The sequence below is a fragment of the Lithobates pipiens genome, unplaced genomic scaffold, assembly GCF_037356315.1.
Source record: "Lithobates pipiens isolate NorthernLeopardFrog02 unplaced genomic scaffold, aLitPip1_a1.2 Scaffold_22, whole genome shotgun sequence".
Classification (NCBI taxonomy): Eukaryota; Metazoa; Chordata; class Amphibia; order Anura; family Ranidae; genus Lithobates; species Lithobates pipiens.
This window is the reverse complement of record NW_027507784.1, coordinates 47,514,867-47,536,674: the sequence shown is the minus strand read 5'-3', so window position 1 is coordinate 47,536,674 and position 21,808 is coordinate 47,514,867. Positions and strand designations below refer to the sequence as shown.

The 21,808-nt window shown below is 42.9% G+C and overlaps 1 protein-coding gene across 4 annotated transcripts in view; it reads left to right on the top strand.

Moving 5' to 3' along the window:
- LOC143923735 (sodium channel protein type 2 subunit alpha-like) overlaps positions 1-21,808 on the top strand; it is a 351,076-nt gene that overhangs the window by 167,445 nt on the left and 161,823 nt on the right. For all 4 annotated transcript variants that reach the window (XR_013261775.1, XR_013261774.1, XM_077447556.1 and 1 more), the window contains exons 8-10: positions 15,576-15,639; positions 19,010-19,151; positions 20,584-20,790. Coding sequence is in view for 2 of the 4 variants with exons in the window: in XM_077447556.1 (XP_077303682.1) it covers positions 15,576-15,639; positions 19,010-19,151; positions 20,584-20,790 (413 nt within the window). In the remaining 2 variants the exon portion in view is untranslated. The remainder of the gene's footprint in view (positions 1-15,575; positions 15,640-19,009; positions 19,152-20,583; positions 20,791-21,808) is intronic.

Genomic DNA, 21,808 nt, shown 5'->3' with positions numbered 1-21,808 from the left:
CTTTAAATATTGTGCCTGGGGGGGTGACTATAGTATGCCTGTAAAGTGGCACATTTTTACCGTGTTTAGAACAATCCCTGCACAAAATGACATTTCTAAAGGAATAAAAGTCATTTAAAATTGCTTGTGGCTGTAATGTAATGTTGCCCCCCCCCCCCCCCCCCCATTACCAGGCCCTTTGGGTCTGGTATGGATATTAAGCGGAACCCCGCACCAAAATGAAAAAAAAATTTGCGGCAGAAGATGCAAACAGGAAAACAATTTGTGCGAACACCGTTAAAGTCTATGGGACTTGAATGTGAAAACTCAAAAGTGATAATTTTAAAGGCTCATATGCAAGTTATTGTCAAAAAAAGTGTTTGGGGATCCGGGTCCTGCCCCAGGGGACTTGTGTCAATGCAAAAAAACGTTTTAAAAACTGACATTTTTTTGGGAGCAGTGATTTTAATAATGCTTAAAGTGAAACAATAAAAGTGAAATATTCCTTTAAATATTGTGCCTGGGGGGGGGGGGGGGGTGACTATAGTATGCCTGTAAAGTGGCGCAATTTTCCCGTGTTTAGAACAGTCCCTTCACAAAATTAAATTTCTAAAGGAATAAAAGTAATTTAAAACTGCTTGTGGCTGTAATGTAATGTTGCCCCCCCCCCCCCCACAGTACCAGGCCCTTTGGGTCTGGTATGGATATTAAAAGGAACCCCGCACCCAAATAAAAAAAAGGCATGGGGCCCCCAGGCCCTAAATAATTTGAACTGCAGCTGTATAGCAGTATACAGGTGGTCCTCGGGTTACAAACAAGATAGGTACTGTAGGTTTGTTCTTAAGTTGAATCTGTTTCAAGTGTAACTGTAGCTCCAGCCAAAAAAATCTATTTTTAAGCTTTTTGGATAACATAGGGAAGGGTTATCATGACTCGTGTAACATTTGTTTTGCTGTCTGTGCCCCTGTTCAGAAGATTTCACCTCACTTTCTGTCCCAATGACAATTGTATTTAGAAAATTTGGAGTTATTAGGGAAACAAGGATTGGTGATAAAGCATCAGTGGAGTCACCTTTTCCACATATTAACTCTTACAGGAGAGAATTTCCCTTCCTCTGGGTAGATTTCCTCTCACTTCCTGTTGTCTTCCTCCATTTCTAAGTAGGAGTCATTTGTAAGTCGGATGTTTGAAAATAGGGGACCGCCTGTATATACTATACGGCCTGCCCTATACAGTCTGTGGAAAATTGGGCCTTAGGTGTTGGTGGTACCAGGACACTGTAACTTTGTAATTGTAATTACGCGCCCATGTTAAACAGGGGCATAAAAATTGGGCCTTAGGCGGTGGTGGTGGTGTTGGTCGCACAACACTGTAAAGCCACACAGATACTTTTGTTGAGCGCAGGAACAGGGCCTGCTGTGAAATATTAGATCAAAAATTGGAATTACACGCTCTTTTTAAAAAGGGGCATAAAAATTGGGCCTTAGGCGGTGGTGGTAGTGGTGGTGGTGGCGGCACAACACTGTAAAGCCTCACAGATACTTTTGTTGAGAGCAGGAACAGGCCCTGCTGTGAAATATTAGATCAAAATTTGTAATTGCATGCTCTTATTAAACAGGGGCATAAAAATTGGGCCTTAGGCGGTGGTGGTGGTGGCACAACACTGTAAAGCTTCACAGATACTTGTGTTGAGCACAGGAACAGGCCCTGCTGTGAAATATTAGATCAAAAATTTTTAATTACATGCTCTTGTTAAACAGGGGCATAAAAATTGGGCCTTAGGCGGTGGTGGTGGTGGTGTTGGTCGCACAACACTGTGAAGCCACACAGATACTTTTGCTGAGTGCAGGAACAGGCCCTGCTGTGAAATATTAGATCAAAAATTTTAATTGCGCGCTCTTGTTAAACAGGGGCATAAAAATTGGGCCTTAGGCGGTGGTGGTGGTGGTGTCACAACAATGTAAAAACTCACAGATCCTTTTGTTGAGTGCAGGAACAGGCCCTGCTGTGAAATATTAGATCAAAAATTTTAATTACGCGCTCTTGTTAAACAGGGGCATAAAAATTGGGCCTTAGGCAGTGGTGACGGTGGTGGTGGTGGTGTTACAACACTGTAAAACTCACAGATCCTTTTGTTGAGTGTAGGAACAGGCCCTGCTGTGAAATATTAGATCAACATTTTTAATTATGTGCCCCTTTTAAACAGGGGCAGAAAAATTGGGCCTTATGCAGTGGTGGAGGTGGCACAACACTGTAAAGCCTCACAGATCCTTTTGTTGAGCACAGGAACAGATCCTGCTGTGAAATATTAGATCAAAAATTGTAATTACATGACCCTGTAAACAGGGGCAGAAAAATTGGGCCTTAGGCAGTGGTGGTGGTGCCCTGAACCGAAAACATTCCTAGAAGCTATCATCATGAAGATTGAGGAGGAATAGTATAGTCACTCAGCATAATAGGATAGTCACTCAGCATATGCAGTCTTCAAGAGATTCCACATCCATAGAAAAATCAATTGGTTACATCAGCATCAGGTGCTTGGTAGCTGGGGATCCAAGACTTATTCATTTTTATGAATGTGAGCTGATCAACAGAGTGTGTGGACAGGCGCACTCTGTGATCGGTTACAAAGCATCCAGCAGCACTGAATGTACACCACCAGAAGTCTAATAGCAACTATGGGTGCAGTGTATGTATTGCGTGCTGTGTACACCACCAGAAAAGTAATAGCAACTGCACTAGGGGTGCACGGTACTGTGTACACCAATAGAAGTGTAATAACAACTATGGGTGTACTGTGTAGTAAAGTAGTAGCAACTGCACTGTGGGTGCACAGTAGGGTGTACTGTGTACACCGCCTGAAGTATATTAGAAAAAGTACACCAGGAATGGCCTGCATTCAGATATAGCTAAACTGTATGCAGTGGATATATATATATATATACGAGACTTTCTGTATATTTATATATATATTTATATATATATATATATATATATATATATATATATATATATATATATATATATATACTAAATACACTGCAGCTAACAGAATATCCTGCCTGCCTGAAGTATATTAGAAAAAGTACACGAGGAATGGCCTGCAGTCTCATGTAGCTAAACTGGATACAGTGGATATATATATATATATATATATATATATATATATATATATATATATATATGAGACTGTCTGTATATATATTAAATACACTGCAGCTAACTGAATAATCTGCCTGCCTGCTCAATCTAAATGACATTCTCTCTCAGTCTACACCAACAACACGCTACACAGGGCCGACTTGCAGGCAACCTTATATAGTGTGGGACGTGGACTTAGTCCCCCTGAACCATGAGTGGCAAAAGGCAACCTGCCGTTGACCAATTATGGCTTTCTTAGCTGAGGGCGCTGGGACTGGCCAAAGCATGCAGGTCATGGTGCATGCTTTGGCCAATCATCATAAAGCAATGCACTGCGCTCCCGCAGTGCATTATGGGCTGTCCTTGGGTCTCCCATGGCACTTATGGCCCCTCCCCCTTGCCAAGTGCACCCATAGCAAGCTGCTTGTTCAAGGGGCACTGGTGCATGCCCACTCGCAAGCCACCTTTTTGTGTCACAGACACACAAAAAGACACACAGAGCATGGCTTAGTCCCGTCTTCACTCCCTCCTTACTGGCTGTGATTGACAGCAGTGGAAGAAAATGGCTCCCACTGCTGTGTTTCAGCCAAGAGGAGAGAGAGACCTGGGAAAGCCTCTGCTCTCGTGCCCATCATTGGATCGGGCTTGGGTAAGTATTGGGAGAGCTGCGGGGGGAGCAGCACACTGAAGGTGCATGAGGGTAAAAAACAATCACCCTGTAAAAGCACTTACAGGCAGGTGGGTTGGGGGGCAGTAAAAATGTGGGTCAACAACATATTTTAATCGCTATACCCTCAAACACAAGTGTAAACAAGCCCATAAAATTTTCTAGTATTTAGCACCTAATTTATTATTCCTTTTTTTTAATTTCAGTTTTTTTCACAGGCTGCAACACTGCACCAAGATCAATGACGACATACTAAGGCTAGGTTAGGCTAGACCCCAGATCCCTTCATAAAGAGTACCTGCCATGTGCCTATTGCTGCCCAAGGGATGTTTACATTCCTTGGAATAGCAATTAAAGTGATTAAAAGAAAAAAAAAAGTAAAGCAACAATGTAAAAATAAATAAATATATATATATATATATATTACAAAAAAAATTAAAGTGCCTCCATCCTCTTGTGCTAGTGCCCAAAGGCGAATGCTTGCGCTGGTCCCTGAAGTATCACCGCGAATGTCAGATCATAGGCAGTAATTCAGCACTAGAACTCCTCTGTACATCCAAAGTGGTAACCTGTAAAAGCTTTTAAAGCGTTGCCTATAGATAGCAAAATTTACATTTGTCGTTGTTGTGCGGGCGTGTGTGCAATTTTAAAGCGTGACATGTTTGGTATCTATTTACTTGGCATGACATCATCTTTTATATTTTGCCAAAAAATTGGGTTAATTATTGTGTTTTTTTTGCATTAAAATTTTAAAAAAAAACTGCGTTTGAAAAATCACTGTGCAAATGATGTGTGACATAAAATATTGTAAAAAACACCAATTTATTCTCTAGGGCCTCTGCTTTAAAAAAAAAACATATACTGTTAGGGGGTTCTAACTAATTTTCTAGTAAAAAAAAAACAAAAAATTGATTTTCACATATAGACAAAGTGCCAGAAAATGCCTGGTCTTCAAATGGTTAACAAAGCTTTGTCGATATTTATTCCACATTCAATATTTTTTATTTATTAATGAATTACCTTTTAAATTATTGCATGTGATAATTTATGCAAATAGGTCTGGTGACACTAGTATCGCATGAGATACATAATAGTGAGTTGACCCCACAAAAGACTACCCAAACCCAAGAACAGACACAGCTACGAATCAGCACAAACTAACTCCGACAGATGCACCAGCCCCGGCTGATGAGGGCAGAGCCCCTGAATAGCCTTAAACTCAGAACAGATGAGACGCAGTATGTGAGAGTGAGACAGACAAAGCTGTGATCGAAAACACAAAGGATTTCAGACGTTAAAGCGCTAAACTCAGAAAGCCCATGATTTCAATTACCATACAAGATTATTAGATCATAGTCATATTAGATTAAATAAACACCCTATGGCTATTCAAAGCCAAATTGTGGAATTTGGGAATCCAGCTGTGAGACAATGACATTTTTGTGATGGCCTTCTGGGGTGATTAAAAACTACGAGGAGGAATTCTCTTGATCGGATTTTCCAGGAAAAGCCAGCTCATGATTTAACCAGCCCTGAGCCACCACCCATTTTGGAATATCTCTGCTTCACACAACAGGATGCTTTTGCCCAGGCTTTTTTTCTTTTTATTACCAGGACTTTAAAATTTATGCTCAAAAATGTCACAACGTATGAAAAATCTAAAAGCTATTTCAATAATCTTATGCTTAGGCCACATTTCTCGGATGATTCTCCGGGTCACCTTATGTATAGGTCCTTATAACTACAAATCTTCTCTAAACAACTTATGTAATAAAAATATGTTTATTGCACACATTTTATTATTACATTTCTGCCTGCAGGCTGCTTTCACACTGAGGCGGTTTTCAGGCGTTTTAGTGCTAGAAATAGCCTCTAAGGCCGCGTACACACGGGCGGATTGTCTGGCCAACTAAGTTCGTCAGACAATCCGACAGACAGCCCGTCCTACTTTTGAATGAACGGACTTGACCACACACGATGAGCAGACAGTCCGCCGAAAGCTTGCGCGATGACGTGTACAGCACGTACGACGGGACTAGAAATACGACGTCCAATACACTGCAATGCAACCTTCGGCCGTGTAAATCCTTTCTGAGCATGCGCCATACTTAGTCCGTCCAACTTGCCTACTCACGAGCGGACTGTCCGCTGAAACCAAGTTTGGACGGACTGTATTACGGAAATTCCGAAAGACTTAGTCCGCCAGACTGTCCGCTGAAAAAGTCCGCTGAAGCCCACACACGAGCGGATTGTCCGCTGAAACACGTTTCAGCGGACTAAGTTGGACAGACAGTCCGCCCGTGTGTACGCGGCCTAACACCTAAAAACCACCTCCCCAATTCATTTTAGTGTGACTTTTCTCACTGGGACGGTGTGCTTGCAGAACGTTCTGAAAAGTCCTGCAAGCAGCATCTTTGGGGTGGTTTGGGAGCAGTGTATACACCACTCCCAAAATGCCCTGTCCATTGAAATGAATGGGCAGCTCTACCAAAGCGCCTGCGATGAGCTTCGGCATCACGGCAACATGGGCGCTTTTAACCCCTTTTTTGGCCGATAGCAGGGGTTAAAAGCGGCGCGCTAGTGGCTGAAAAGCACCGCTAAAAGTAGCAACTCTTTACCGCCGACGCTCAATGCTTTCAGTGTGAAAGTAGCCTTATGCCCCATACACGCGGTCGGAAACTCCGATGGAAAAAAGTCAGATTGGATTATGTTGTCAGAAAATCAGATCGTGTGTGGGCTCTATCGGACTTTTTCTGTCGGAATTTCCGACGGAAAAAGTTTGAGAGCTGGATCTAAAATTTTCCGACAACAAAATCCGATCAGACTTTTTCCGATCGTGTGTAGAGAATTCCGACGCACAAAGTGCCACGCATGCTCAGAAAAAATTTGGAGACGAAAGCTATTGGCTACTGGCTACTACGTAGTCATTTCATACGTGTATAACGTCACCTCGTTCCGAACGATCGGATTTTCCGACAACTTTGTGTGACCGTGTGTATGCAAGACAAGTTTTGGCCAAAATCCGTCTGAAAAAATCTGACAGATTTTGTGGTTGGAATGTCCCACCATGTGTATGGGGCATTAGAGTAGCATTATTGTTATTTATTACCAGCATTTTCAGAGTGCTTTATATATTGCACATTCATATCACTCCCTGCCCTTAAAGTATTACTAAACCCACAACTAGGGATGAGCCGAACACCCCCCTGTTCGGTTCGCACCAGAACCTGCGAACAGACCTAAACTTCGTGTGAACTTTAGAACCCTATTAAAGTCTATGGGACTCGAACGTTCACAATCTAAAGTGCTCATTTTAAAGGGTAATATGCAGGTTACTGTCCTAAAAAGTGTTTGGGGACCCGGGTCCTGCCCCAGGGGACATGGATCAATGCAAAAAAAAGTTTTAAAAACGGCCGTTTTTTCAGGAGCAGTGATTTTAATAATGATTAAAGTGAAACAATAAAAGTGTAATATTCCTTTAAATTTCGTAGCTGGGGGGTATCTATAGTATGCCTGTGAAGGGGCGCATGTTTCTGGTGCTTAGAACTGTCCCTGCACAAAGTGTCATTTGTGCAGGAAAAAAAGTCTTTTAAAATCACTTGCGGCTATTGTCGGGTCCCGTAATACAGAGAACACTCAATGAGTCTTCTCTGCATTAGCCGACAATTCATTCATTCATTGATAAAAAAAAAAGCGTGGGGGTTCCCCTAAATTCAATTACCAGGCCCTTCAGGTCTGACATGGATATTAAGGGGAACCCCGTGTCAAATTTAAAAAAAATTGACGTGGGGGTCCCCCTAAATATCCATAACCAGACCCTTCAGGTCTGATATGGATATTAAGTGGAACCCTGCATCAAATGTAAAAAAAAATTGACGTGGGGGTCCCCCTAAAAATCCATATCAGACCCTTTATCCGAGCACGCAACCTGGCAAGCCGCAGGAAAAGAGGGGGGGACGAGAGAGCGGCCCCCCCTCCCTCCTGAACCGTACCAGGCCACATACCCTCAACATTGGGAGGATGCTTTGGGGGTCTGTGACCCCTCAAAGCAGCTTGTCCCCATGTTGATGAGGACAAGGGCCTCATCCTCACAACCCTGGCCGTTGGTTGTGAGGGTCTGCGGGTGGGGGGCTTATCAGAATCTGGAAGCCCCCTTTAACAAGGGGACCCCCAGATCCCGGCCCCCCCCTGTTTGAAATGGTAAGGGGGTACAAAAGTACCCCTACCATTTCACAAAGAAAGTGTCAAAATGTTTAAATAAGACAAATACACTTTTGAAAAATTCCTTTATTAAAAATAAAAAAAATAAAAAAAAGATGCCAGCGGTGCTAATCCACTCTTGCTATCCAGCGACGGGTCTCCGGGGTCCAGCGATGGATGATCATATCCAGCGACAGGGGATCTCTCAGTCCAGCGCTGTCCATACATCCTTCTTCTGTCTCCACTCCGGAGACACTGCAGAGATCCCAGCGCTGACGTTTCTTATATTAGGAGGGCGGGGCCACCCGTCACCTGACCCCGCCCCTCTGACGCTGGAGAGGGAAGCCAGGGGTTCCCCAGTGACGTGTGGGTGACCCCGCCCCCTCTGATGTAACGGAAACCATCAGAGGGGGCGGGGTCACCCACACGTCACTGGGGAACCCCTGGCTTCCCTCTCCAGCGTCAGAGGGGCGGGGTCAGGTGACGGGTGGCCCCGCCCTCCTAATATAAGAAACGTCAGCGCTGGGATCTCTGCAGTGTCTCCGGAGTGGAAACAGAAGAAGGATGTATGGACAGCGCTGGACTGAGAGATCCCCCGTCGCTGGATATGATCATCCATCGCTGGACCCCGGAGATTCGTCACTGGATAGCAAGAGTGGATTAGCACCGCTGGAATCTTTTTTTTATTTTTTTTATTTTTAATAAAGGAATTTTTCAAAAGTGTGTTTGTCTTATTTAACCATTTTGACACTTTCTTTGTGAAATGGTAGGGGTACTTTTGTACCCCCTTACCATTTCAAACAGGGGGGGGCCGGGATCTGGGGGTCCCCTTGTTAAAGGGGGCTTCCAGATTCTGATAAGCCCCCCGCCCGCAGACCCTCACAACCAACGGCCAGGGTTGTGAGGATGAGGCCCTTGTCCTCATCAACATGGGGACAAGGTGCTTTGAAGGGTCACAGACCCCCAAAGCATCCTCCCAATGTTGAGGGTATGTGGCCTGGTAAGGTCCAGGAGGGAGGGGGGGCCGCTCTCTCGTCCCCCCTCTTTTCCTGCGGCCTGCCAGGTTGCGTGCTCGGATAAAGGGTCTGATATGGATTTTTAGGGGGACCCCCACGTCAATTTTTTTTAAAATTTGATGCGGGGTTCCCCTTAATATCCATATCAGACCTGAAGGGTCTGGTTATGGATATTTAGGGGGACCCCCACGTCAATTTTTTTTTGTTATTTGACACGGGGTTCCCCTTAATATCCATGTCAGACCTGAAGGGCCTGGTAATTGAATTTAGGGGAACCCCCACGCTTTTTTTTTTTTTTTTTTTTTTTATCAATGAATGAATGAATTGTTGGCTAATGCACAGAACAATCATTGAGTGTTCTCTGTATTACGGGACCCGACAATAGCCGCAAGTAATTTTAAAAGACTTTTTTTCCTGCACAAATGACACTTTGTGCAGGGACAGTTCTAAGCACCAGAAACATGCACCCCTTCACAGGCATACTACAGACACCCCCCAGCTACGAAATTTAAAGGAATATTACACTTTTATTGTTTCACTTTAATCATTATTAAAATCACTGCTCCTGAAAAAACGGCCGTTTTTAAAACTTTTTTTTGCATTGATCCATGTCCCCTGGGGCAGGACCCGGGTCCCCAAACACTTTTTAGGACAGTAACCTGCATATTACCCTTTAAAATTAGCACTTTAGATTTCTCCCATAGACTTGTATAGGGTGTTTCCGGCTTTTTGAATTTGCTGCGAACAGCCCAAATTGTTCACTGTTCGCTGAACAGGCGAACAGGCAATGTTCGAGTAGAACATGAGTTCGACTCGAACTCGAAGCTCATCCCTACCCACAACAGTAAAATCAGGCTGCTTGTTATATTCACTGTGGAAATTAAGGGGTTAATCCTCTGCATTGTGTAAAAAAGCTGTTTGATACAGTCTTCTCTGATCCTTCTTCCGCTGTCCCCAATCCATCTCCTTATAAGACACAGCCTTTGGAGCCACTCTACACATGTTCAGTTTTCGTGTGTATTGCTAGTTTTTTTTGGGGGGGAGGGTGCATGTGATCAGTGCAGGGCCAATCAGCACTGTCTAGACAAGAGGGTCAGGGGTAATGCAGCCTCAGAGGACAGTCAGAGCAGAATGAAAACTCCTCTTACAAGTTTTAACCAGACACTGATAGAAGTCACAAGACTGCTATATACTGCTGATGAGCAAAGGTATTTAGCAATTTACATTTACTAAAAATAATTGCATTTCCATGTTCTGTGTACTGTGGGAGACCAGATATAGTGAATGCAGGATCCTGGGTTTAGTAACACTTTAAGGAGCTTACAATTTAAGGTCCTTCACATACATAGATACTAGGGCCAATTTAGACAGGAGCCAATTATCCTATCACAGGTCTGGTCCCACAAAAACACAGGGATAACCGGCAAACTCCATGTAGATTGTCTATTTAATTTTTTTTAATTTTTAGGATTATGTGCTGTTTGTGTCCTTTTGATGATATTGTACTGTCAGTTTAGAAAAGCTGTCTGTTCCCCTGTTCAGGAGATTTCCCCTCAATTCCTGTTTTGTCTGACACCTGTCACTTGGACATGAATTGAGGTTATATCCCCCTAAGGTTTCTTTCAGATGGGTGGTAAACTATTGCCGTTTTCCTGACACCCTCCTAGATGGGTGCTAGGATTAGTTAGATTTAGTTTAAATTTAAATGTATCACCACAAGATGGCGTTGTGGATACAGATAGGTATGAGAGTGCCAAAGTCCTAAATATATTGCAAAATATTGTTCAAAAGATAAAAAGATTGAATAATTAGATTTAGTGCTGGCTTACTGTGTTTAGTGGAGCTGTGTTTTTGTTAGGTAGATTTAGTTTGCCTCACTGTAACCAGTGTGGCTACATTTGTTATGTTATGATTGCTCCCTCTGCCTTCCAGAGACCTGTAGAATTCTCTGGAACATATCTGTGGAGCTATGCAGATGGTAGTATGAAGATTTATGCACCCCTGGCCAATCCCCTGGAGCAGGGCCCTGAAGGCTGCTGAGCGTCTGCTTAAATACTCTGAGAGGGATCATTCTAGCCCTGAGGGCTGCTACCTTCCAGAGCAATGCTGCCATGTGCTTGCTACTTGTGAGGCCTCAGGTAGGTGATCTAAGAGCCTGAAAGCTGAAGCTACTGTAGCACGGTCCCCTAGAGGACTACTTAGTATTACCTGCTCATCTGCATGGCCATGACCAGGTGAACTTTCCAACCCACCTGACACTCTGGGTTCAGACATCTTTGTGTCACTTTAAAGCAATAATCAGACAACTCAAGTTATTTAGGTTATATGATTAGTTTACTTGAACCAAAGAAAGAGGAAGTTATCACAAAGAGGAGGTAATAAATATACTGAATTCTAGGCAACAGCGCCAACTCAGCAAAAGAATTCCTCTGAAATGCACAAACAATATTTTACCATGACCATACTTTACATACAGTATATGTACACTTCCTTTAGGAATAAAGTTGCCCCTAGACTGATAGTACAGCTAACTGCTTATACTGCCACTCATTAAGGATGGAACGTAACCAGCCTATAACGCTCATCTAAGGGGGGAGCAGGTCTATGGAATAATAATATAGGGGCCTTGCTACAAATAATGGCCATAAAGTCCACATTGCAGATCTGATGTTCTTCACCAGCTAGTTGTAGCCCATTAATTGTAATCCGATTGGGTGTAATGGGACAATAAATTCCGTATAGTAGGGAAAGCTAAAGATGTCTAAGCACAGTGTTCAAATAATGCAGAAAAGCATCCTTTTGGTAAAGATATCTGTGCAAAGTGGCTCAATGGGTTTGTGACAAAGAATGGTCAAGTGATTTGCCCTCTCACCAATGACCAGATCACTCTGATGTCTTCAGGACAGGAACTCGTGTAGTGACACTCGTGCAGCGGACCTGCCTTCTCGATTTCCCAACGTGATGCTTGACACATACACACCGGCTGGCAGTCGACCAGGGGGTTGTTGGAAGGGATGTCTGACAGTGACTGGCAGAGCTAGGCCCTTCAGGCCACGGTTTGGAAAGTCATATTCTGCGTGGTAGGCCACGACCTCTCTCTCTGTTGCACAGAAAGATCCATCTTGCGTCAGGCCCAGGAGGAAGAGAGCTCCGTGCAGGCTTCTGCTGCTTTTATAGCTACTCTCAGCAATCTTCAGCTGGCAGCAAAGATCTCTGGGATATGTAGTCCTGACACATAATTGTGAAAAGCATTTATCTGACAGGAGGACTATCCATTCCACAATCCTTTTATTTAGCACACAAATATGATGTCACTGGATACATTGATCACTAGAGGGACAGGCAAAACTCCGAAACAATAGAAGGTAAGGTGCTTTATGCTTGTAGTCCATATTGCTACACTACCGAAAGCTGACTGAAGGGCTGCTGAAGATCTAGTCTGGTATCACTGGAGAAAAGGTGTTGCTTGGACATTGTAGGGAGGTAACCAACTGTCCCTGTACATTTTGGGCATACAGACTGCTGTGAGAGACTTTTGGGCTCTTGCCACCCTTTTGCTAAAGAGTCAGCTAGGTGTTTGTCTAAAGGGGACATTGGCTGGTGATCTGAAGAGCTCAGTCTATATGAGTCTTTGTGAAGGGACTCTGCTCCTAGTGCATTAAATAATTAAATAATGCTTAAAATGAAATAATAAAATTGAACTATTCCTTTAAATATTGGGCCTGGGGGGTGACTATAGTATGCCTGTAAAGTGACACATTTTTTCCCGTGTTTAGAACAGTCCCTGCACAAAATGACATTTCTAAAGGAATAAAAGTAATTTAAAACTACTTGGGGTTGTAATGTAATGTTGCCCCCCCCCAAGGACTTTGGCTTCAGTTTTCCAGAAAATAAAAACAACAAGGTTTTTGAGGAGAAGAGTGACTGTGATTGTATGCCTGGCTGTAAGGCAATCCACTGGGAAAGAACCTGGGCAAATTTACAGTGGCCCCTTCGGGGGTAGCACTACACATGTATAAAGTCGATAAAGCCAAAACATTTCAGAGGTTAAAAGGGTCCACATTTTTCAGAGCTTCAAAAAAAAAAAAAATCAGGAAAGAACCTGGATTTTGTAAAAGCTGAATGATCATCACCAAGGGCAGTTTGACGATATGTAGTCAGAAGGTTCTTCTTCAGATGCTGACTTAGGCCATTTTTGGACTTCTGGTCTGGCTGTTTCTTAATCACACACCACCCTGTACAAAACGCACACAATTTTGACAGAGGTTCTAACCCTTCTCCACTATATATAATGGGTCCTCAATCATCAGATTTCCTGTTATGAAACTCATCACATAGACAGGAAGTGGAGAGATTTCCTACTCATTTCCTGTTCTGTTCGAACCCTTCTCTACTATATCTTAATGTAAAAAAAAAAGGTTTGGATTTGGGTTATAACTAGCTTTCTAACAGAAAAAAGAGAAATTTAGGGAGGTGAGGAGAAGCCCCGAAACAGAAGGGGCTGTCATTTATGTTTAATCTTCTTTTTTTATTGAATTTTCAAACAATACAGGACAAAAGCAGACATTGTGTACAATGCATCTGAGTATTCAATTCATCAGAACAAACACCGAGGTTTGGAAGTACAGTAATACAGCCCATATCTAATAACTCAGGGTATTGTCTTACCCTCAGTTACCCAACAGCATAGCACGTACAATTGTAAGAGAGGAGTAACAAGATTATGAATATGTGCCCGAAGTGGTAGTAACGGCGCTCATCTACTATTAGTTGCACATACTGCAGGCTCACCTGCTATTAATTTATACTTTGTTTTTGTGTCAAAACATATATAAAAAGGTGTAACTGAAAAGTGCCTACGTGACAATGTCTCTCAAAAAATGTCTCACATAAAATGATATACAAACATCCAAAAAGTTCTGCTTGCTGCTTAAAGTGCCATAGTATATAAATGATATAGTAGGTTTTTTCACAAATTTTTTCTATGCATATGGCTAGGGATTTATACAAGTATCATACCCACTTGATGTTTCTCATACAATACTGGTTTCTTTTCATTTTAATTTTCATGTTTGTATATCATTTTATGTGAGACATTTTTTGAGAGACATTGTCACGTAGGCACTTTTCAGTTACACCTTTTTATATATTTTTTGACACAAAAACAAAGTATAAATTAATAGCAGGTGAGCCTGCAGTATGTGCAACTAATAGTAGGTGAACGCCGTTACTACCACTTCGGGCACATATTCACTTTTTTCACCGTCCGGGTGAATTTATATGGTAGTGGCAGCACCCTTCTTAATTTTAGCGTTCTAATTCTGTTTTTGGGTTGTTCACATATAGTATTTTAATTTTATTTCACATTTAGGGTCCATAGCACACCTACCCCCCCCCCCCCCCTTTTTTTCTTATCAACAAGATTATGAAAATTACTCCCTAACAATATTAGCAAAAACAGAAAAGCATCTATATTTATTGATAGGAGAGGCCGCCCTTAGTAACTAGGAGGGCATATTTGGTATTGTAAAGAGAAAAGGTAGAGAATACATGCGGATGGCAAGGATACAGGGGATGGGTGCAACTTGAATATGACTTTGGCCTTGATCAGTGATAATGGACTTTTGCGCACAAGTTGCATTGCATAAAATTCAGGTATGACTTTCCGAGGGTTAACATTGAAGTCTATGGCCCTGAAGTTGCATGAAAGTCAGACCAAAGTAGTGCATGAACTACTTTGAAGTTGCTGCAACTTTAAGTTGTGCATATATAAATGGGTATCATTGGAAAACATGGGGAATGCCATGCAACTTTGATGTCCAAAGTTGTATGACAAGTCGCACAAGTGTGAATGGAGCCTTAGACTTGAAGGGTTCATAGTGGCCAGTGGAAGTAGAAAATGTCCCTGCGTCATTGGGAGTAAAAAAAATACATAGTGCCTGTAATTAGTAGAAGGCGGAATACTGCCCCATCACTGATGTCATGGGAGGGAAAATGCCCCATTGTTGGTGTCCGTGGGAAGAATAGTTCCCCACTCTTGGTGTCAGTGGAATGAATAGTGGCCCCTTGTTGGTGTCAGTGGGAGGAATAGTGTCCCAAGAGCTAGATAAAGGCAGGCAAAGGGCCACATTTGGCCCATTGGCAGCGGTTTGGAGTCTATCAGTTTATAGGAACCCAGCAACATATACAGCATAGTAATTTGGGGTTCATTGGGGAATTGATCGCCCAGAAGCTTGTCATAATGTTGCAGTATATTATCCCAAAAACCGGGATGATCTGCAGACAAGTGCCCCAAACTGGGGTCATAGTGCTGGGGACCTGTAAACATCTCCACCATGTGTTAGGGATAGAAGGATTTATTTTATGTAGGATTGTGGTGCAGAGGTACAATCTAGACAATATTCGGTAATTGTGTTTTTGGGCATGAGATGAAATAGAAATTTTGTAGGCAAGTGCCGGTATATTGTCTCAGTCAATTACGATTAAGGTTTGACATGTATCTGTTTTTTGTTTCATGGATGTTTTTAGGTTCATTGTGTATTTTGCTTTAACTTTTTCTTATCCACCAACAGGTTTGTTTTATAAAATGGAAGGTCAGAAGGATCCTGTACTTTGTGGCAACAGCACAGATGCTGGGTAAGAGGAATGATTAGTCAAGTTTATCATTGAATTATCATTGAGCTTGTTAAATTGGAAATGTATCAAAATATTTTTTCACACACAGACCTTTATCTTTAAAGTAAACTTGCCATTGCATCAAAAAACTCTGAGGCCGCGTACACACGGGTGGACTGTTCGCCCAACTTAGTTTGTCAAACAATCCGACAAACAGTCCGCTCAAAATTTGCATGAGCGGACTTGACCACACACGATGAACGAACAGTCCGCTGAAACCGTGCGCGATGACGTGAACGGCACGTACGACGGGACGAAAAATACGACGTCCAATACACTGCAATGCAACCTTCGCCGTGTAAATCCTTTCTGAGCATCCGCGACACTTAGTTTGTCGAACAAGCCTACACACGAGCGGACTGTCCGCTCAAACCAAGTTTCAGCGGACTGTTTTACGGGAATTCCGAAAAACTTTGTTCGTCAGACTGTCCGCTGAAACTGTCCGCTGAAGCCCACACACGAGCGGACTGTCCGCTGAAACACTGTTCAGCGGACAAAGTTGGGCGAACAGTCAGCCCGTGTGTACGCGGCCTGAAAGAACACACATCTTTCCTGCTGCTCACACCTATAGAACATTGCTCCTTCCATTAGATGTCTTCATGGGAGATCTACAGACACACCAACGCTCCAGGCAGTGTCTACTGGATCCCCATGCAGAGCTCAATGCCTGCTGCTGGTGATCTTTTTCTGCTGTGTTTTGTGCATGGAGGTCAACAGGTGAAAGCTCTGAGCTCTTTGGAGGACACAGGAGATCGAAACTCTGGGATGTGTCAGTTTCTCTGCAGACTTGAGCAGAGTCCTGGTGGTGCAGGCAGTGGAGCAGAGTCCTGGTGGTGCAGGCAGTGGAGCAGAGTCCTGGTGGTGCAGGCAGTGGAGCAGAGTCCTGGTGGTGCAGGCAGCAGGAAATTTAAATATTCATAATCCTAAATAACTGTCCATTTGTCTGTATGGTGCTCTGGTGCAAAAATAGAGATCAGATTATTTGTTGCAGCAAATGGATAGAGAAAAATAATTCATGCTATATGTTTTTACTAATGGTTGAATGAAAATATTAAGTGCTAATATGCTATTGTTAAGCGCTTTATACTGTATATTATCAGGTCTGCTTGCTGGAATTTCTTTTACTTTGCAGGAAATTTTATTAACAGTCCTTGGACTATGTTGTTAGAATGTCTCTGGAAGATCTTGTTGTGCAGTGCTGAACAGACAAATAATATGTTTCCTACTATTGTACATCCGTTTCCACCCACCTCCTCCATTCATAGAAATTGTACTTTAACTTCCATTAATAAGAAGCGGTCCGTTAAGCGGATGAATAAAAGGTCTGCCTCCTGTGTTTGTAAATCACGCTTCATTGATGAAGGCTATAGTACATGAATGAAGAAAGGGGCAAAACATAGCAATTTTGACGAGTGCCTATGACAGGTTCCTTAGCTTGCATTAACCCATGCAGCACCAGAAGATTACAACTATCAGGGGTGTGTGTTTGGGGGGGGGGGGGGGGTTGGGATCAGAAGACTTTAGATTTTAATAAAGGCCAGCCATAGACTCAATTACCCCAGACAGTGTTGACAGGGCAATCCCTCCCGCTGAGCTATTGTGTTCTCCCGGCAGGGGGTGAGAGAAGCTGTCTTTGGTGGTAAGAAATAATTGCATGTAAAAACCGGCAGGCTGGTTGTACCCAAGTTGATTGATTGACCAACTTGGGTACGTTCAGCCTACTCATACATGGTTGGAATTCACGCAGGCCCTGCTGAACCAACTAACATTCGCATCGTCTATGTCTATCTTAAAACAGCAGGCAGCCGCACAAGGGAAACTTTACACTGAATGTAAACAGTGTTGCCAACCCCCCCGAGGGGAAACTTACTGACAGGACAAACAAAATTTCCAAACAGCACCAATTTTTTACTGGCAAAAATCATGAAATTTACTGACAGAGAAAACTTGATAAAAAGGACATGATACAGAAGATGGTTAGAGGCTGAGGAGAGGATGCAGGAGATGGTTGAAGGCTACGGGCAGGATACAGGAGATGATTAACAGCTGCAGGCAGGATACAGGAGATGGCTAGAGGCTGTGGACATGATACAGAAGATGATACAGGAGATGGCTAGAGGCTGTGGACATGATACAGAAGATGATACAGGAGATGGTTAGAGGCTGTGAACATGATACAGAAGATGATACAAGAGATGGTTAAACTCTTGCCAGACACCACTGCCTGCCATGCCCTTTCCTCTGGCATTAACTGGCATTTTTCTTTGGCACTAACAGACACTCCCCTGCCCTGAGACTGCCAGCCCCCGGGTGGCGGCTCTTCCGCCTCTTTGTCCAGTTCAGGCTGTTGCTGTGTTAATTTATAAAAGGCACCAAACAGTGCAATGATGTCTCCACATGCCGGCTCCATGCCTGAGCCCAGCCAAGCTTGCCCGATCCTGACATGGGTTCAGAACTCCACATGTGCAGTTGCAAAGTCGTGGAAGGCCATTTTTTTTTTTTTTTTTTTTTTTATAAATGGCCTCCATCTGTAATGGACATTTATGGACAGTTTGTAAATGGGTTAAATGTATGGACTGTTGGCAACCCTAAATGTAAGTGCTGTCCCTTATGCTAATTACATTTTTTTTTGTTTATTTAATAAACGTAGGTTTAAAATCAAATGTAATTTCAGAATCTTACCTTATGGTGTTCTAAATATATTGATTTTTACTTTATCATAACTATTCTTAAACTGGCTGCTGCAGTGGGAGGGTCTGTCTAATTACCATTACCTGAGAAATCCCAGTGCTGTAATAGGAAATAGAGAATTGTGTGCATCTCTTTAGTTGTGATAAATCTTAGACAGGCAAGAAATACATTTTCTGCACAGAAAGGGTGGACAGAATGCCTTCAATTTACCATATTACAAGGAAGCCACATTTGACATTTAGCTATTTAAGAAAATTATAGCTGACTGCAGAGTGAAATGGAAAGATAATTTTTTAATAATGGAAGTACAAAATGGCTTGTGTAGCATTTATATAAAATTACTTTTTTTTTTTGGTAGAGTGCAGTATTTGATTAAATCTTAGCAGTTTTCTGTGCACCTTGTGCACTCTGCCAACTTCAACTTCACAATTCCACAATGCAATGTGGACACCCCAGCAGACAGCAGAGAGACAAACACATTGCCTTTTGGTATGTCAGGAGCCATTAAAGCCGAAATGTCAGCATAACAGCCAGGCAACTAGTCTTTTCAAAAGGGGAGGACGGCTTTGGAAAATAAAAATTATTTTTTCACAGAACAATTATTGCAGTAGTAATTCATCTATGCTTTCCTTTTACTCAGTCAGTGCCCGGAAGGGTACACATGTGTGAAGGTGGGAAGAAATCCTGATTATGGATACACAAGCTTTGACACTTTTGGTTGGGCATTTTTATCGCTGTTTAGACTGATGACTCAGGACTGCTGGGAGAACCTGTATATGAAAGTAAGTAAATGTTGTATCCCTTTGACTATAACCAGCAAGTAAATAACACTTGCATTTACCCCCAATATTAAAGCAGGACTTCACTCTCGCAATCAGAAGATTTTTAATGCTTATGCTGCTAGCATTAGTAAATAGAAATAAAAAGCATACCATATTTAATTGTTTTAATTTTTTTTTTCAGTTACATCCTGGTTTCCAGACATAGGCAAACTATGTCATACATCCTAGGAGCCTTCAGGAGGGAAGGGTTGTTTTTTTTTTTTCTGTTGTTTTTCCTGTCTGCATGCCTGAGTTAAGAGCAGATGGATTCCAGGAAGTAAATACTACATAAATCATCTGCCCTTACTCAAGATGGCCACAGCCAGAAATTTTGGGAGGTTGTTTTTCAAAGTGACTTCATAAATGGCAATTGTTTACATCCATTTTAAAAGGAAAGCGCTAAGACCGTTTTTTTTCTGGATACAGCTAAGAATTGTGGGAGGGTAGAGAGCACTCCAACCTATTGATAAGGGAAATCAGCAGGTTTCAAGAAGCAGGAGTCATGATTAGTTCTGAATGTTTACTCATTAAAGGCACATAAGGAGCCAATGCATTTCAGTGACCCATTAATTTTTAGGTTAAAAAGAACATTAAAGCGGGAGTCCACGTTTTTTTTTTTTTTTTAAAAGCCAGTAGCTACAAATACTACAGCTGCTGACTTTTAAAATAGTGACACTTACCTGTCCAGCACGCCCGCGATGTCGGCACCCGAAGCCGATCTCTCGATCGTCTCTCGGGTGCTGCCGCCGCCATCTTGGGTATAGGAATCAGGAAGTGGAGCCTTTCGGCCTACATTTCCCGGTTCCCTACTGCGCATGCGCGAGTCGTGCTGCGCAATAAGGATGGACCCGCTGCTTCTGGGATCTTTGTGTTTCACAGCAGGCAGCGGGGGACTTTCGGAAAGGGGCGTAATCTACGCCCCTTTCCGCAGAGAGCTATCCCGGAAGTGGGTGCAGATACCTGTACTGTACAGGTACCTGCACCCCCCTCCCCCCTGAAAGGTGCCAATTGTGGCGCTGGAGGGGGGGAGGGTTCCAATGAGCGGAAGGTCCACTTTAGGGTGGACCTCCGCTTTAAATTATACTTTCTGTGACCATCCAGGATATATGATATATGATATGATATATTCTTAGAGCTAGACGGAATCTGCATTTGATTATGTTGGCATACTGGGCAGATGTCATAGGCGTACTGTCAGACACAGAAAATAAGTTTGCATATAATGTAGTTTCTGAAGTGCTTGTTATTATAATCTACATATAGATCAAACAGACTACACATGGTCAATGCTCAGAGCTTTTTCAATTAACAAGAGCAGTCTCCTCTTCCTCTCCTCCTCATCCTCATCCTCATCCTCTCCCTCTCCTACTTCCTCATCTTGTTTTTCCCTCAGACCCTTCGAGCTGATGGTAAGACCTACATGATCTTCTTTGTGCTGGTGATCTTCTTGGGCTCCTTTTATCTGGTCAATCTAATCCTGGCTGTGGTAGCTATGGCTTATGAAGAACAGAATCAGGCAACATTGGAAGAAGCAGAGCAGAAAGCTGCAGAGTTTCAGAAGATGATGGAACAGCTGAAAAAGCAACAAGAAGAAGCTCAGGTGACATTAGTCTTTCTCTTCTTGTCTCTTCTTGTCTGTATATCTCATTGTCTAATTTTCATATACCTTCGATTTTTGTCTGTTTCAGTCAGGATTGTTTTTCTTACTCTTTTGGTGCAGCACCAAAGAACAACGTTTAACTTACTTAATTTCCCTTGCCTGACTGTCTGTATCTAAATACATGTGGCTGGCCTAGGGGGGTGCAGGGGCAGTTGGAAGAATTCACAAGAATTTTCATTTATCTTATTTATTAAAGCAAAACTATAGGCAAAACCTTTTTTTATCTTTCCCTCGATCCTGACTAGTCTCTTAGTTCCTACCGCTGAAAAACATCCCCAAAGCATGATGCTGCCACCACCATGCTTCACTGTAGGGATGGTATTAACCAGATGATGAGCGGTGCCTGGTTTCCTCCAGACATAACGCTTGCCATTCAGGCCAAAGATTTCAAACTTTGTTTCATCAGACCAGATCATTTTGTTTCTTATAGTCTGAGAGTACTTCAGGTGCCTTTTGGCAAACTTCAGGCAGGCTGTCATGTGCCTTTTACTGAGGAGGGGCTTCCGTCTGGCCACTCTACCATAGAGGCCTGATTGGTGGAGTCTACAGAGATGGTTGTTCTTCTGGAAGGTTCTTCTCTCTCCACACAGAAACGCTGAGAGCTCTGTCAGAGTGACCATCGGGTTTTTGGTCACCTCCCTGACTAAAGTCCTTCTCTCCTGATTGCTCAGTTTGGCAAGGCGGCCCGCTCCAGGAAAAGTCCTGGTGGTTCCAAACTTCTTCAATTTACGGATGATGGAGGCCACTGTGCTCATTGGGAGAAATGTTTCTGTACCCTTCCCTAGATCTGTGCCTCCTGTCTCGGAGGTCTACAGTCAATTCCTTGGACTTCATGGCTTGGTTTGTGCTCTGACATGCACTGACCTTAAATAGACAAGTGTGTGCCTTTCCAAATCATGTCCAATCCACTGAATTTACCTCAGGTGGACTCCAATCAAGTTGGAGAAACATCTCAAGG